Genomic DNA, 15,473 nt, shown 5'->3' with positions numbered 1-15,473 from the left:
GTACATGGGTGTAGGTAAGAGTATGTATGTGTAGGCATGAAATGTGTGTGTAAGTCAGGCTGTTTGACTTTTCCAGTGTGAGGGGACCTCAAGGAAGTCTGGGCAATACTTCCCTTCCCTTCAAACAAACAAACAAAATCATCCCTTCAAGTATTTATGGGGTCTCTAACAGGGTTCCCTCCTTGCAGGCATCTGGAAAAGCTCAGAGCAACCCATTTAGAGCCTGCACTGGCAGAAGGGAGGCGAACCGCTGGGGGGAGGGAGGGGATGGGTGCCTCCGCAGGCCGCGGGGCTGCTCTGCGAAATCACTTTCCCTTCTTGATGCCTCCAGTCCCTCGGGGAGGTGGGTCAGACAGGGTTGTGAGTGGCCCCTCGACTCGAGGAAACAAAGGCTCACAGGCTGCAGAATGGCCCCCAGAGTCATCCAGACAGGAAGCAAATGCTCGAGTCTCTGACTCGGTGGTGTCAATGCAGGGCCCGAAGTTCTCTTAGACATACACCGGGTGTCGGGTCTGGACAAAGCTGGACAGGCCTCCTCCTGTGCAGGAAAGATTTGCTAGTAGTCACCTCAACCACAGGGACTACCCTGTCTGCGCCATGTGTAACAGCGGTGTGTGTACGTGTCTATAAATCTAGCTAGTAATTGTGGATCTTAGCCAAGAGTACTGACTGAGGAAGAGATGGAGCTTCCGTGGATGAAAGTGCCGGGCGGGGGGGGGGGGGGATTGGAGCCCCTGGAGCTCTGTGACCTCCAAGTCACTTCATTTCTCTGACTTCTGCACTTTTATCTACAAACCGTGGCTGCTCTGACGCCCCCTTTTGGGATCATCTAGAGACTGAGTGTCCAAATAGGCGCCAGAATTAAAAAAAAATAAATAAAAAAGGTGTCACAAGATTTGTCAGTCCTTAGCTCCTGAATGTCGATACTTCTTTCCTGGGACCCTGCAAGCCAAGCCCCCTTCCCTCCGCGGTTTCGTCGCTCCAGCTCCTCCGCGGCCTCCTCCCTCCGGGTTGCTCCAGCAAAGTTCCCAACTTTGTCGACGTGACGCGCGGCGCAGCCAATGGGAGGCGGAGCTGCTGTTTGGGGAGGGGGGCGGGAGGGCTGGGCCCAGCGTCTCGGGTGTCCGCCCGGCTCAGTGAATGGAGAGAGCGAGCGCCGGCCAGCGTTCCGGGCTACCCGGTGCCCCTGCCGCCGACTCCGCACTCCGGAGCCCAGCTCCAAGCCGGACCTCCCCGGGCGTCGGGCTCCGCTGCGCTCACCCCAGGTCTCCGACCCAGCCTGCGCCCCGGCCGACGGGCCAGCGGGACCAGGGGCCGCTCAGCACCTGGGCACTCCGAGCGATGTGCAGCGGGGCAGCGCCAGCCCCACGGATGGAGCTGCTGCTGCCGCCGCCGCCCGGCGCGCCCTGCTCCGCCCGCGCCCCGTGCGCCTGAGCGCCGAGCTCGCCCCTCCTCCGCGCCAACTCCGCCACCCGCTCCCCAGGCCGCCCGCGCTCCGCTCGCCGCGCGCGCCTCCTCGGGCTCCACGCGACCGTCTTGCCCCGTCGCTGCACCCTCCTCCCGGCGCGGGGCCCTTTGCACACCATGGCCCCGGGGCAGACAGGGGCCGGCGTCGCCGTGCGCGCCCGCCTGGCGCTGGCCTTGGCGTTGGCGAGCGTCCTGAGCGGGCCCCCGGCTGCAGCCTGCCCCACCAAGTGTACCTGCTCAGCCTCCAGCGTGGACTGCCACGGGCTGGGCCTCCGATCGGTTCCCCGGGGTGTCCCCCGCAACGCCGAGCGCCTGTGAGTACCCCTGCCCACCCCGCGCAGGCCACCCACCTGGGTCCCACCCAGGGGCCCTGGGGGTTACTCGTCCCTCCGCCGCGCTGGATACAACCTCTAAGCTTCCCGGACCCCCAAGACAGCTTTGCTCTCTTAGTAGGCGTGGGGGGGGGGGGCTTGTGACTTTAGGCAGGTGTGCAGAGAGGTCTCAAAGCCCCTGGCAACGGGGCGATGGGCACAGGGCAGTGCCTCTCCCTGACTGACGACTCCAACGCCCAGAGCGGTTGACAGCTTCCCAAAATACACTGCAGAAAGAGAGCAAAGGAGAGAACGCCGCAGCCTTGAGGTCTTGGGGTGGGGGTGAGGGCTCGCGCTCCTTAAAGGGGGGGAAGCAAGGGAGAAAGCTAGATGGTAGTGGGCATCAGGGCGAGGAGATCAGAGAGTGAATCCCCAAGACGGATGGACCAGCTGCTGTCTGGCCGCCCTTGCAAGGAAAGTTGAGAGTGTGCATGAAGGTTTAACTTCTGAAGAACCCGACGAATTCCTAATGGGTGCTCAGAACACCGCCCTGCCTGGAGCGCAGCCGCTGAGATGCCAAGTCGCAGCCCGGGTGGATTTTTTATGGCTCAGTTATAAATGCCTCCCCACACGGGCCAGAGAATGGAAATGCCGACAGTCCTTTAAATGAGACCCAGCGCTATAATCTTACAAACCGCACTCAGCCTGGGATCCTGGGCTTGGCAGTTAGTGGAGAGGCGCTCCGAGAGTGGGGTGGATTGACCCTCGTTTTAACCCCAATTGTGCAACCAAATATTTACTTTTCATATGTCAACGTTTTGGAAGGATTTATCATTTTGATCCTTAGACCACTCTGGGGTGGGCTCCCCTTAGTCCACAGTTGGACGGGTGGTGGTGGGGGGGGAGGGAAGCCATGGTCGAGGTTGGGGGTGTTCTGGGAACCCAGCCCTGGGGAGTGGATGAGGGTTTGCTATAACACTACCTCTTGCTCCCCCAAACCCCTTTCTTGCTCTCCTCCCCATGTGTTTGGATGAGATCCTGGCTTCTTGACTTCTGGTTAGGAGAGAGTGGTGAGGAGATGAATTGCCCCAGGGTTTTGGTTTTTCTCTGTTAGTCACCTCTTACCTGTACACCTCCTCTTCCTCTTGGTAGCTTTCTAGGCAGACACGTTGTAGAAATGCCTTCTTTATTCCTGATGTTTTCTTTCGGCTCAGAAGACTTCTTCTTTTTTTTAATTCAAGTACAATGAATGTTCTCTGTTGGGTTGAGCTGCACAATCCTGGAGGATTCCAGCTGGATCTTCATTAACACTTGTAGAAAATTAGGCTTGGAAATGTGAAGTGACTTGCCCATGAAAACACAGTCAGTTGGTGGCAATAAAAAGGCTAGGGGGGGAAACTCATTTGAACGTTGTTTTTAGATCCTTATAAACTAAGTTCCCTTCCTCACACGAGGGCTGACCGCAGGAGTCAGTGAAATAATGACTGTGGCTAATGTTTGATGAATGCCTCCCTGCTCCAGTTTGCGTACCTGCATTATCTTCTTGAATCTCCTGTTCAGCAGTCCAATTTGTTACATAGGTAATGCCTATCACTGTTCTACATTTAAGCCATCCTGTTTGTGTATTCAAGGTCATGTAACTGGTTGTTTGAATCCAAGCCTCTGAAGCACCTAAGCCCATGTTTCTTGCCACTTTGATAGTTTCCCAGCACCAGGATCAGTTTGGGCCATGATGTCTTAATAAGAGGATGCTCTGAGGGTCTGACTTGGCCTGAGTCTTATAATAGGATGCTGTCTGCTGCTGTTTTATATCTGGCAAAAACCATCTCACAAGTCCTCATGCTTGGGACCATGAAACTGCTCTCACATCTTCAGAATCATGTCGTTGGTTTGGGACGACCAGCAGAGTGGGCCTCTCATCCTCCTGGCCAGCTCAGGGCAGCCCATCTGTTGTAGAAGTGGGGGTACTGGGTCGAGTCCCAAGTCCTGGGCATTCTCCAGTGTACTCTGCCACAGTCAGGGTCACTGTCAGGCTGGCATAGAGCTTTGGTGGCTGGGTGTGATGGAGCTGTCAAGGCCAGCCTCTCGTCTCATTTCTCTCCTGCACCCTGGGGTAGCCCTTCATAGCAAGCTGGGTCAGGATTGCCATGAGTTTAAGGGAAACCCACCAACAGCCCTTCACCTCCTCCCACTGCCCCCTATCCTCAGGGAACCCGGATGGAACATTTCAGCACTGCACACTCTTGAGAGGCATTCAGCATTTCCACACCATGTGAAGAATTTCTTCAGGAAGGAATTTGTCATTCACTCCTCCATTCATTCAACAAACATTGTCTGAGCTTCTGTAGCATTCCAGTCCCTTATATATCATTGCCTATAGAGAAGAAAGCCAACGTTCCAGCTTAGAGGATGTAAGGAAGGGATGGAAGACCAAAACTTCCTTGACGAACCTCTCAAATTTCTCAGCATCTCAGGAGGCATTGGGTCATGGGGCACAGATTATATCAGCACAGCTGTCAGATGATCTGGGACCTTTTAGAAAATCTGGTTTCTGATTCCAAATGCTGAAATTGTGTTTTTCGTTTGTTTGCTTTTTTTTTTCGAGGTTGGGTCTCACTCTGGCTCAGGCTGACCTGGAATTCACTATTTGGTCTCAGGGTGGCCTCGAACTCACGGCGATCCTCCTACCTCTGCCTCCCGAGTGCTGGGATTAAAGGAGTTCGCCACCATGCCTGGCCGTTTGTTTGATTTTTAACAAAGAAGAGGCCCTCTCCATTTTTTTCATTCCTGCTACTCTCTGCTTCCCAAAGAGCCTCTTATGAAGGGGTATGTGTGTGTGTGGTTTTTCCCTACATGCATCTGACTTCAGGAGCCTTGTCATATGACATTTAAGGACAGCCTAAGTGTAGGAAGAAGGGGAATGTCGTCATCATTTGGACTTGGCTTCAAGTGTTCATCATTAAGCCACTATCAGAGTTGGGGCTGTCTGCATTCCAAAGTTCTTGTCCATAATGGCAGCATATCACAGGGAAAATGAAACTTTTTCTTTTATAAACTACTGACAAATTTTCCCCTCCTCGAGGAGGTGATGGCACCCACAGGTAAGCTACAAAGGCTGAGGGGCAATTTGTGTCACTTATTATCTGTGCAGCAAAGACAGAGGCTTGGGGAGGAAAGGAAATGTATGGTAGTGCTGGAGACAAAACATTTAGTGGAGTGCAGGGTAAACAGATGTTGGGTTTGCCCTTCAGAGCACAAAAGGATCCCACAGATGTAATTCTTCTGTAACCACAACCTCAGCCTGGATGAAGAGGAGCCCTCACAGGAGGCCCCTTCTCCAAGACAGACGGAGACTCATTTCTCACCCACTGTGAGATGGGGGCAGCGGGGGGCAAGAGTGGACATCTTTGCTTTTCCACTTGGCTCCAGAACATGCTGGAGACTGCTGTATTTAAATAAACATTTCCTGTTTGTGAAGGAAAGCGGGCGAGAGGCTGAAACGTGAGAATGTGGTAACTTAATTTTCTCCATCACTCCAGATGACGGCAAGCTTTGCCGGTGGTTGAGTCCAATAAAAACCGACACCGTGTCATAGGCTTTCCCTCACTTGACCACAGAGGTCCTGAGGTCAAGTGGGAGACTTTCCAAGATGTTCAACAGCCAAGCCCAGCATACTGGTGCTTCTAGACCTCAGGGCCAGCTCAGAGGACCAGGGCCAGGCTGGTAAGTCGTGGGGCCTCTCTGGGCCTACCATGGTGATGGTAGTGTGGCCTTTCAGGGAGGCACGGTCTTTCCCGAATTGCCTATTAAACATGGAAGGCACTTTCCCCTTTGATGCTGTAGAACTGTGAATTGATTGCTGTGCTTCTCTGGGCCTCCTTGCCCCAAAAATAGGATTCTGCTGTAGTCTGCTATACTGATTGTCCTTATGCAATCTACCGTTCAGTGGTGAAGTGTCAGGATCCTTTTCCTAGGTACCTAGGACAATGTCTGGCACTTACTAAGTTTTCAACAAGTATGTGTTGAGTAGGGATTAATAAGCCTCAAAATAACAATACATGTTTCTTTAGTTCTAAGGGAGAGGCTGTCAACTGGAGACCTGCATTGCGCTGCATGGTTGAGGGCTACCTGTTGGTAACCTATTACATGAGATATTGCTATCGAAAATTTGGATTTCCTGAACTAAATTTATCACCTTAGTGGAGTTACTGAAGACTCCCATTGAGTGATCCACTGTGCAGTCTGGTTGCCAGGCGTTGCTTAGCAACCTTGCAAAACTCCCTACTGTGCACATGCCTGTGGAAAGAGCTAGCAATCCTGCATACTTCAGCCCTAGGACTTTCTAATCAGGAACTCAGCAGCGGCATCCTGAGCTCTCGGTGGTTTCTGATTGCTCCTCTTCTGGTATTAATTGATACATATTTGTAGGGTCATTAGTAAGTTTTGCTTTTGCCAATCATCTGTATTTTCTATCATTTCTCCTCTTTTATTTATTTATTTTGGCCATTTACATTGTTATTTTGTTTCTATGTGGTTCTGTTTAGTTGTCTATGCCTCCCCTCTCCCCCATGGCAGGGGGCTGTGGAATCTTCTGCTGTGCGGTTTCAGAGCCCTGCGCACTGGTTTGGGCCTGGGCTCTGGAGACTGGCAGTTTGGTTTCCGAATCCTACTCTGTTCCTTGCTTACTGTTGCACCCCGGGCATGTTTACACTGTCCCTCTGGACTGTAGTCCTTTTTAATCCCTCTGTACCCCATTTCCACACCTGTAATGCAGGGATAATCTCATGGGGATGTTGTGAACGTCGCTGGAGGCAGTCCACATAATGGGCTCTGCATGGTGCCAGCCATATTGTTCCCTCATTATTATGGCTGTGATTGTTTACCCAACTGCAATCTATCCAGATGTAAAGCATGTATAATACCCATCCCCATTTGGAGGGATTAAATGCTTAACAGTACCTGGCACACTGAAGCCCTCCACAAACTTTTGATGGCCGTGCCATGGCAGTCTGTCCAGTTGTTCATCTCAGGCCCTGCGTGGCTGGATAGCTGGTGAATTCTGAATTCTGCTCCAACACGTAGTCCTGTGGAGCCCTGCAGAGGAGCTGAGCTTGGTCCAGTGCCTTCTTGCTTGGTCTCTTCCCTTTCTTCTGTCTCTCTATCCTATGCTGGCAGCCGAACCCAAGTTGGCCTGTGTTCCATAAAGAAGGGATTATGGTTGAAATGGTTTGTGTCTTTGCCATGGGCATGCTGCTTTGTAGCATATTGAAATGAGGAATGCATTTTATTTCTTGTTTTGGGGGGCACTGGCTGGGGTTTCACGGGGGAAATTCTTGACTTTGCTGACATTTTGTTTTTAATTCAATGCTCATTCTGTCTTTCTGTAAATACCCACTTGTACTGATTTCCCGTGTCTGCCTCCATTCTGCTTTTACTTGAAACAGCTGTATTTACTAGCGCCCTTCACTTTCACTATGTAAGATGGCCTTAACCTTTCATTTTATAAATGCTGAGAAGAAAAATAAAGGGGGGGGGGCATTTCTCAGAGAGATCACCACTGATCTTGAATGAGATGGTGCAAGGAGGAGAGTACACCGTGCTGATTTCCAAGGCTCTTCCTGATTCCCTGTGCCCTTCCTTCAATGGAAGTAAGCCTTACCCAGGGGGTGCCTTATTCTGGGAACTCTGTGCTGTGTATCTGGAAGACTTAGACGGCTTTTTTGTAACTGCTGCTACTGACACACTGCCAGGAGGCCGTATTTTCTCCCTACTCGTGTGGTCTGCATCGCTGTACTGGCATTGCCATATTTGATACACTGTGATTGAAAGTCCTCGGAACCAAGCAGAGATGGGTAGAAAACCTTGTGGGGAAACGTGAATTCCACAGCTAGAAAAGGCTCAGCCCTGGTCCTGTTCCCTACACACTACATGACCTCAGTTTCCTCATAGTCCTCTCTCCCTTCCCCACCCGTGTGTGTGTGTGTGTGTGTGTGTGTGTGTGTGTGTGTGTGTGTGTATGTGTGTGTACAGGAGCATATGTGTTAGTGTGTGTCTGGAGGCCAGGAATCATCATAGGGATATATTTTTCAATTACACTCCACTTTCCTTTCTTAAAGCAGGGTATCTCACTGAAGCTGGAGTTCATTGATTCAGCCAGACTAGCTGGCCATTGAACCCCATAGGTCCTCTTGCCTCTGCCTCTCCAGCCAGGAGCCTAGTCATATAGAATCCCCAACACTGAGACGACAAGCCTTTACTGCCATGCCGGGTTTTATGTAGTGCTGCGGATCTAAACTCAGGTCGTTGTGCTTGTGTGGCAAGTGCTTTAGTGACAGAGTGCCCTCCTCATCCCTTTCAGTGCATTCTGAAGCGACTTTTCACCTTGCTTAGCCATGGCCTGAGGATGGTTCATTTAAACCAGGCTCATTTCCTGTGTCTCCCACATCTCCCCAGCTTTTCCTACTGTTTTCTTACCCCCCACCCACATTCCTAGATTTATACAGTTTATTATTATTATTATTATTATTAATTTATTTTTAAAAGACAGAGTCCCACCATGTAACCTAAACTGGCCTCAAATTCACAGTCCTTCTGCCCCAGCCTCCCAAGTGATGACATTGTAGGCATGTGTTTTGATGCCTAGCTTTGCAGTTGACTTTTTTGAAATCTAACTGTAATATTTTGCATTTATCCTAATCAAATTTTGGCAAGTTATTTCATTTCAATAACTTTTCAGGAAACATTTTCTATTTTGATATTTCCTCCTTTTGCAAATTACCACTCCTTTCGCCATGTCCCACTGTTTCCTCTGTATTTTAGTGAGCTTGTTGCAGGGATCCTTACCCAAGTTGTCCATATAATCATCAGGTTCATCACTGCCTCTTGAAAAGTTTCTGTGTGGGTTTACAGGCATGCCCTGTTCTTTCTGGCTAAGGTGGATAAAAATGTTGAGGACTGCTGGGCATGGTGGCATGTGCCTGTAAAGCCAGCACTTGGGCAGTGGAAAGCAGAAGGATCAGGGGTTCGAGGCCAGTCCTGGCTACATAGCAAGTTCAAGGTACGTGAGGCATGTGTGTGGATGTGCTACTTTCTCCTGGAAAATATTCCAGCCTGAGGAATCAGTTCTTTCTATCAACAGCGAAGCTCAGGCTGCTTCCTGTTTTTATTATATATATATATTACTTACTCATTTGCCAGGAGGGAGGGAGAGAAAGAGAGAGAGAGAATAAGAATGGACACACCAACAAATTTGCTGCTGCAAACAAATCTAGACGCATGCTCCACCTTGTGCATCTTGTTTTATGTGGGTACTGCAGAATTGATCCTGGGTTGTTAGGCTTTGCCAGCAAGCTCCTTAACCACTTAGCCATCCCTCCAGCCCTTGCTTTCACATTTTAAGCACAGTGATTTCACTTAACATCTTCCAACCTATTGGAATGGGCACATTTTCTTGAGTCGTTCTTGGGATACTTTTGATGGAGGATGAGACAAAGAGAACCGATGCCCACGGGCTCTCCAAACAATAGCAACAGTGATCATCCTGTTCCTCTAGAACGAGAGCTGGTATCAACCCTTCCCATGGCTGTCCTGGCCCTCACACGTTACCTACATGAGACACACTCACTTAATATTCTAACAATTGTCCCAAGTTCGTGCTGCCCTCGTTTCACAGAGGAGGAAGCTACAGCAGGGAGGTAATGACCCCATTAGGAGCAAGAGAGGTGAGCTGGCGTCCAGGTCCGCACCGTAAGCAGTAGTCACGTGGCTCTTCCTCAGACCTTTCGAGTTGGCCTGCTTTTCTGTATTCTACACTCAACTCCCAAGGAACTGAAAAAAAAAAAGAATCAAACTCGAACCACTGAGTACATTTTGATGCATGGCCTCATGAGTGGAATGCCAATGAAACCATCTGGACATCTGGTGGAAAAGAGCCACCATGTCCAGTCTGGGGAAGTAGGTTGGCACTGGAATCATAGCTTGAAAAATGAATAGGGTCTCCATAGATAAGAGTGGAAAAGTGATACGAGTTCATAGAAATTCATGGTTAGATGGGTCTGAGCCCAAGTTAAAATGATTGGAGTTACACTGTAGAAAGTTTGATCCAATAGGAATTTTTAAAACAGAATTTATTCATCAGGTCAAATCTTAGGAAGACTATCCATATTATTTCTCAATACAATTACAAAATCACAGAGAGTGGGGAGGAGTGTGTGTGTGTGTGTGTGTGTGTGCACGTGTGCATGCATACATGCACGTACATGTGTAAAATATTTTGGATTCCATTTGTTTCCTTGCTACAACATATATGTGAGGAGGCTTGCGATGTAAAAGGAAAGAAGTTTATTTAGCTCACAATTTCAGGGATGGTAGCCCAATCGCATGCTGCTGGCTATGGCAGAGGCCCAGTTGGCTGAGTCACAGTGTGGTGTGTGACATCACAGTGGAGCACTTGTAAGGGGGGGACGGGGATGACCACACTGTGAGATGAGAAACCAGAGGTAGTGGGCAGGCTTGCTCTCTTACAGCAGTTTGCTTTTGTCGGAATAAACTGGGGTCTTTTGAGAATGACTTATTCGTTTATTTATTTTGGTCTTTAGAGGTAAGGCCTTGCTCTAGCCTAGTCTGACCTGGAATATACTATGTGGTCTCAGGCTGGCCTGGAACTAATAGCAATCCTCCTACCTCAGCTTTCTGAGTGCTAGGATTAAAGGTGGGCACCACCATGCCCATCTGAGAATGACCTTAATTTCCTTTTAAGGGCCTAATTGACTCATGTTGTGCCCTGCCTCCTGAAGGTTCTATCATCTTCCAACATTGCCATACTCCAAATGAAACTGAACTGGAAGAATGCACTTAAACCATATCCATGCCACAGTAAGGGGATAAACATTCCAGGAAGAGTTCTGAAGAGCCTCCCTCAATTATCTACTCAACACTTAGATTACTTTCTACTTACACAAACCACTGGTTTGCTTATTGCCCGGGCAGCACTTACCTGAAATTGGGTCTTGTTAGACCAGGCTGTATGTGAGGTGCATCCTGGCTGGAATAGAAAGTGACTTTACTCATCCAGGCCTTGCCACTGTTTATGTGGGTTCAGGCTCCTCTTGTCCGAAACCTCAGATGGGTTCCTGACTCCTGATTCATTCTGCACTTTGGCAGCGGGGAATATTATGATTCCTGAAAGTCTGCCAATGCGTTAAACCACCCACCTTGTCTCCCTCTTGAAAATTTTAGCCTTATGAGCTCCTGTCTGCTACCTGATGCACCAATCATTGCTCTCATACCAGGTGCACACTTCTCTGCCCTCTAGAGTGAGTGCAGGGCCTAACTCCATTCCATCTGCATGGCATAGCATCCACGGTCATCTGCCCATCTGCTGTCTATGATTTGACCATGAAATCGGACATCTCATGCATCTGTCCCCAAGCCTGGCTTAGTCCAGCCTTCTATCTTAATGCTTTCAGCCTGGCTTCTTTCTTGTTTGTTTTGTTTTTGAGGTGGGGATCTCACTTCAGCCCAGGCTACCCTGGAACTCACTCTGTAGCCCAGGCTGGCTTCAAACTCAAGGCAGTTATTCTATCTCAGCCTCCCAAGTGCTAAGATTAAAGGCGTGCATCATCAAGCCCAACCTTCAATTCTGCCCCCTCCCCCACCAATTTTGGTGGTACAGGGAATCAAACTTAGGACCTTGGGTTTGGTAGGCGAGCATTCTACCATTCTACTACTAAGCTACATTCCCAGCCCATAGCCTGGCTTCTTACTCTCACCTATCACTCACATAGGTCCTCATAGGTGCCAGTTTTGGGCTATTACTTTCAGAGTTCCAGTTCCTCATAGGTTTTGTTTTTGCAGGAGGACTTTCATGGTGAAGAGTTGAAGCTAACTCATGGCTCTGTTCTGGGAGGAACCTCAGACTTCATTTTCATGGTCTCTTAAGGCCTTTGATCATGCCCAGGGTAGTGTGTAGGAGTGCATCAGGGCTGGTCTATAGAGATGATGAATTACTTGGACTTTTTTTTCTGTACTCCCTCCACCCCCCAGCAGAGAATGAAGTAGAATAATCCGTAATAATAAATCCCATCATGATGATGTAATTGGAGAGCTGACCCGCTCAAAAACAAATGCAGAGGCTTCTGGATTAGCTAACATTTGGATATATTTTTTATCCTCTTCTGCCCAACTCTATAATATAGGTAGAAAGTATCCCATATAAGGGAATTTCTAAGTGATATAAGTAAGAAGCCAATAGGGCTCACACAAATGAGATGTAACCGTCAATGAGTAGAGTGAGTTAGCTGGAATCTTGATTGCCATCATTTCCTAACCACAGATGCACCGTTCTGCATCTCCACGGGCTCATCTGCAGCCTCAGGAATAGAACTGTAGGAAGAAGACTCACCTCCGTGTGCTGCTGCGACATTTAAGTGAGATCAGGTCTCTTAAATTCAGCATATGTGAATACATCTAATCCATCTCGCAGCCACCCACCAGACCTCATTTGCAGCGGAACATCTTGTATCTGGAAGACGATCAGGTATACTTGAGAATCTTTACAGATGAGGAAACAGCTTAAGACTTCCCTTTGAGTCACTGATGTTTTCCAACTTTTTAACTCCAGTGTTCCTTTCACTTAAACAAAACTGTCGTTTACAAACGCAAATATAATCTCACATCAGCAACTCAACCAAGGGAATGCAGTGGCAATGTTCAAGATAATAGGATCCAGTAAGGAAATGCTTTGCACCAGTTTTATCACCACTGTTACAAAAAAAAAAAAACACAATAATAATGAAAGTAAGATTATTTTAGTTAACTCTTTCAGGAGGTTCAGCCCATTATGCCTAATCCCATTGTTTCTGGTCCTGTGGTGAGGAAGACTGTCATGGTCACAGAGACATGTGGAGGAGAACTGTTCATCTCATGGTGGACAGGGAGAGAGGAAGGGGCCAGGGATGTGATTGTCCCTCCAAATCGGCCCCAGTGACCTACTTCCTCCAGCCAGGACTCACCTCTTCAAGTTTCCAGAACCTCCCAGAATAGCGCCGGCAACTGGGGCCAAGGGCCCAACGCACCAGCATTAGTGATGGGAAGAACTTTATATAGAAACCTGAAGGACTCATTTGAGGGAGTCGTTTACTGTCTCCTGTGGTGCATAAAGTAAGAACCGTGCTCTGAGCTACAGCAGCTCAAGAGAATATGAAAATCAGTCTGCAGTGTCCCTTCCCATCAAGTGACAGGCAAGGCAGAGGACTGCCATGCTAGGTTCTGTGGGCAGATTTGTGGGATGGGGAAATGCCAGACGAAGGGAGGATGTGACATTAAGCCTTCAGGAAACACTGATGAATGCAAGGCCCACTCGTCCCTCTCAGTGTGTACAAATATGTAGAAAAACTCACACATCATAAAAAATAGTACAAGTGGAATTAAAAAAAAAGCTCTTGGGGAAAATATTAATCTGAGAACAATTGTATCCAAGAAAGCATTCAAGTATGCCTCTGCAGCTAGCTGGCAACGGCTCAAGTTCTGTATTTTATTAGAGTCCTAAATGCATAGAACACTGACCTTATTTGAGAGGCATTTCATAAACACTGACACACAGTCCAGCCCCGTTTGAGGCCATGAGGAGATACAGGGTCTCCTTTGGCAGGCCAGCACCCCTTTCCTCACGGGCAGGAATTGAACCACTGGATGCTGTTTCTTAGAGGTAACAGGCCCCTTACACTTCTCCCTAGATTTAGCTAAGGAGGAGGGAACGTTCCCTGGAGAAAGGTTGGGAGTGGACATTGGGCTAAAATGGTTTCTTTGTACCTGTTTGCCGAAGAGCTGGACAGACCCTGGAGAAATTTGGCTCCAAGGGCAAGGCTCTGAGAACCTGCACTTGGCCACAGACTTTCTCCTTAATGTCTCGCTTTGCACCACAGGATGTGATTGAGTTGGAGGGTGGCTCTCAGATAGTATTTGTCTGGTCCTTTAGAATGGAAGGTTGGTGACCAGGCTGCAATCCTAACACTTAGGACACAGAGCCAAGAGGATCATGAGATGCAGACCAGTCTGGGTCACATATGAAACCCTATCTCAAAATAAGGAATTTCTTTAAATGCAGAATGGTCCACTTGTGGTTTGCAAGAACCATGGGCATCATGTCCACTGCCTCTCCTCCTGCTTGCTCGAAGTTGGCACCTCCCTTCCCATCTGCTTCTGGCTTATCAGTTCTGAATTTCTGCCGCATAGCTTGGTTCTGTTCCTCCCCCCACTCCTGTCCTTTCCTGACTGAGTGATGTTCAGGCTTGGGATCATTTGATTCACCTTCCCCTACTGATCTCAACCCACCTGGAAGAATAGCTGCCTGACAGAGGTACCAGGAGGCTACTGAGGCTTCTGCTCTTACCAGACAGTTCCCTGTTTATGTGTTAGCATTTGGGCTTTAGACACCACAACTCAGCATCGCAAGATGCTCTCTGTACATAGCCTGGGAGGCCAGGGAGATAGTAGAAGGACCGAATCGAGTCTAGAAATCAGGGCTGGGTGCAGAACCAGGAGGAGAAGCACTGAGGTGACATGGGCAAACACACCCTACCTAGAGGGCACCAAAGCTGTGGCTGGCTTGGGGTCTGGAGAGATGGGATCCTTGATGAGGAAACCTGCAAGGGAGGGAGCAGCAGGAGCCAGGCCAGGAGCAGGAATCCAAAATGGGCAGACCAGTTGCTTCATGGGAGCTTTTACATCTGATTCAAGTCCTCCTACCTCCTCCTCACCTCCACCACCACTCTGCCCCACAAGATGATAGCTACTCTGCTATCTGCTTACCTGGTTGAGGCATACATATTAACCCTCTCTAAAATAGTTTTCCTGAGCGTCCTCCATCACATGTCCAGTTGGTATGAAGGTCTCAGGGTCCTGAGCTACATTCTGATATGTGTTACAGTCATCCAGGAAGCTTTCCTCCCGCTGTGTAACCAGGAACCTCTCCTTCCAAAAAGACCACACTCCAGTGTTCAGTGCATGTTGCTAACGAACCAAAGAGGCCCCTTTGCAAAACAGCACTCCATGAGCAGAGCAGGCCTGATAACGACCCTTGCCAAATGTGACTGTGTGTGTAGTTGTGTGTGTGTGTGGGGGGGGACAGCTTTGTCAAGAGGAGGGCTGAGAGGCAGCTCTGGAGAATTTTTAGCAACTGTGTAGCATGGTGGAGTGGAAATAATGCTTGCCTGGGAATTTGGAGACCCAGTTCTGCCTCTGACACACTGTGTAACCTTGGACAAGTTACTGGATCTCTCTGGGCCTCGGGTCCATCCTCTTTAAAAGTGATGGGGGAGGGCAGGCTGGATGATCTCCAGAGAGCCTTCTAGCTCTATACATCTTTGCTTCTGTGGCTGGGATTTGGGGTTTAGATCTGAGCCAACATCCCATGGACCCCTGGGACTTTCTAGAGGCAAGAGAGAGGCCAGGACAGCTGCTTCAGGGAGGGGCAGGTCCTTGATTAAGGCTCAAATAATTAGCTCAGCTTCACCGTAAGCCTTCTGAAATTAAGAAAGAAAAATATGTCTAGTTTCAAAAATAGCAGCTGATGTTTCTTCAAACTGATTGGCTGAGGGTGGTGGTTGGTTTTACACAAAGACATGAGTTCTTTTCTTCTAAAGCAGTTCACCATACTGATGCTGGAGTTAGTGTGAACCAGGTCTGAATGCCACT

The 15,473-nt window shown here is 49.0% G+C and overlaps 1 protein-coding gene across 1 annotated transcript in view; it reads left to right on the top strand.

Annotated features, from left to right (window-relative positions):
* The first annotated feature begins 1,569 nt into the window (after positions 1 to 1,569).
* The window catches only part of Slit3 (slit guidance ligand 3), a 659,658-nt gene continuing 645,754 nt past the window's right edge, over positions 1,570 to 15,473 (top strand). Inside the window, exon 1 of the mRNA XM_004661033.3 lies at positions 1,570 to 1,781. Coding sequence (XP_004661090.2) covers positions 1,585 to 1,781 — 197 coding nt within the window. The 5' untranslated portion in view covers positions 1,570 to 1,584. The remainder of the gene's footprint in view (positions 1,782 to 15,473) is intronic.

The sequence above is a fragment of the Jaculus jaculus genome, chromosome 6 (assembly GCF_020740685.1).
Source record: "Jaculus jaculus isolate mJacJac1 chromosome 6, mJacJac1.mat.Y.cur, whole genome shotgun sequence".
NCBI lineage: Eukaryota > Metazoa > Chordata > Mammalia > Rodentia > Dipodidae > Jaculus > Jaculus jaculus.
This window is presented reverse-complemented; position numbering and strand designations above follow the sequence as displayed.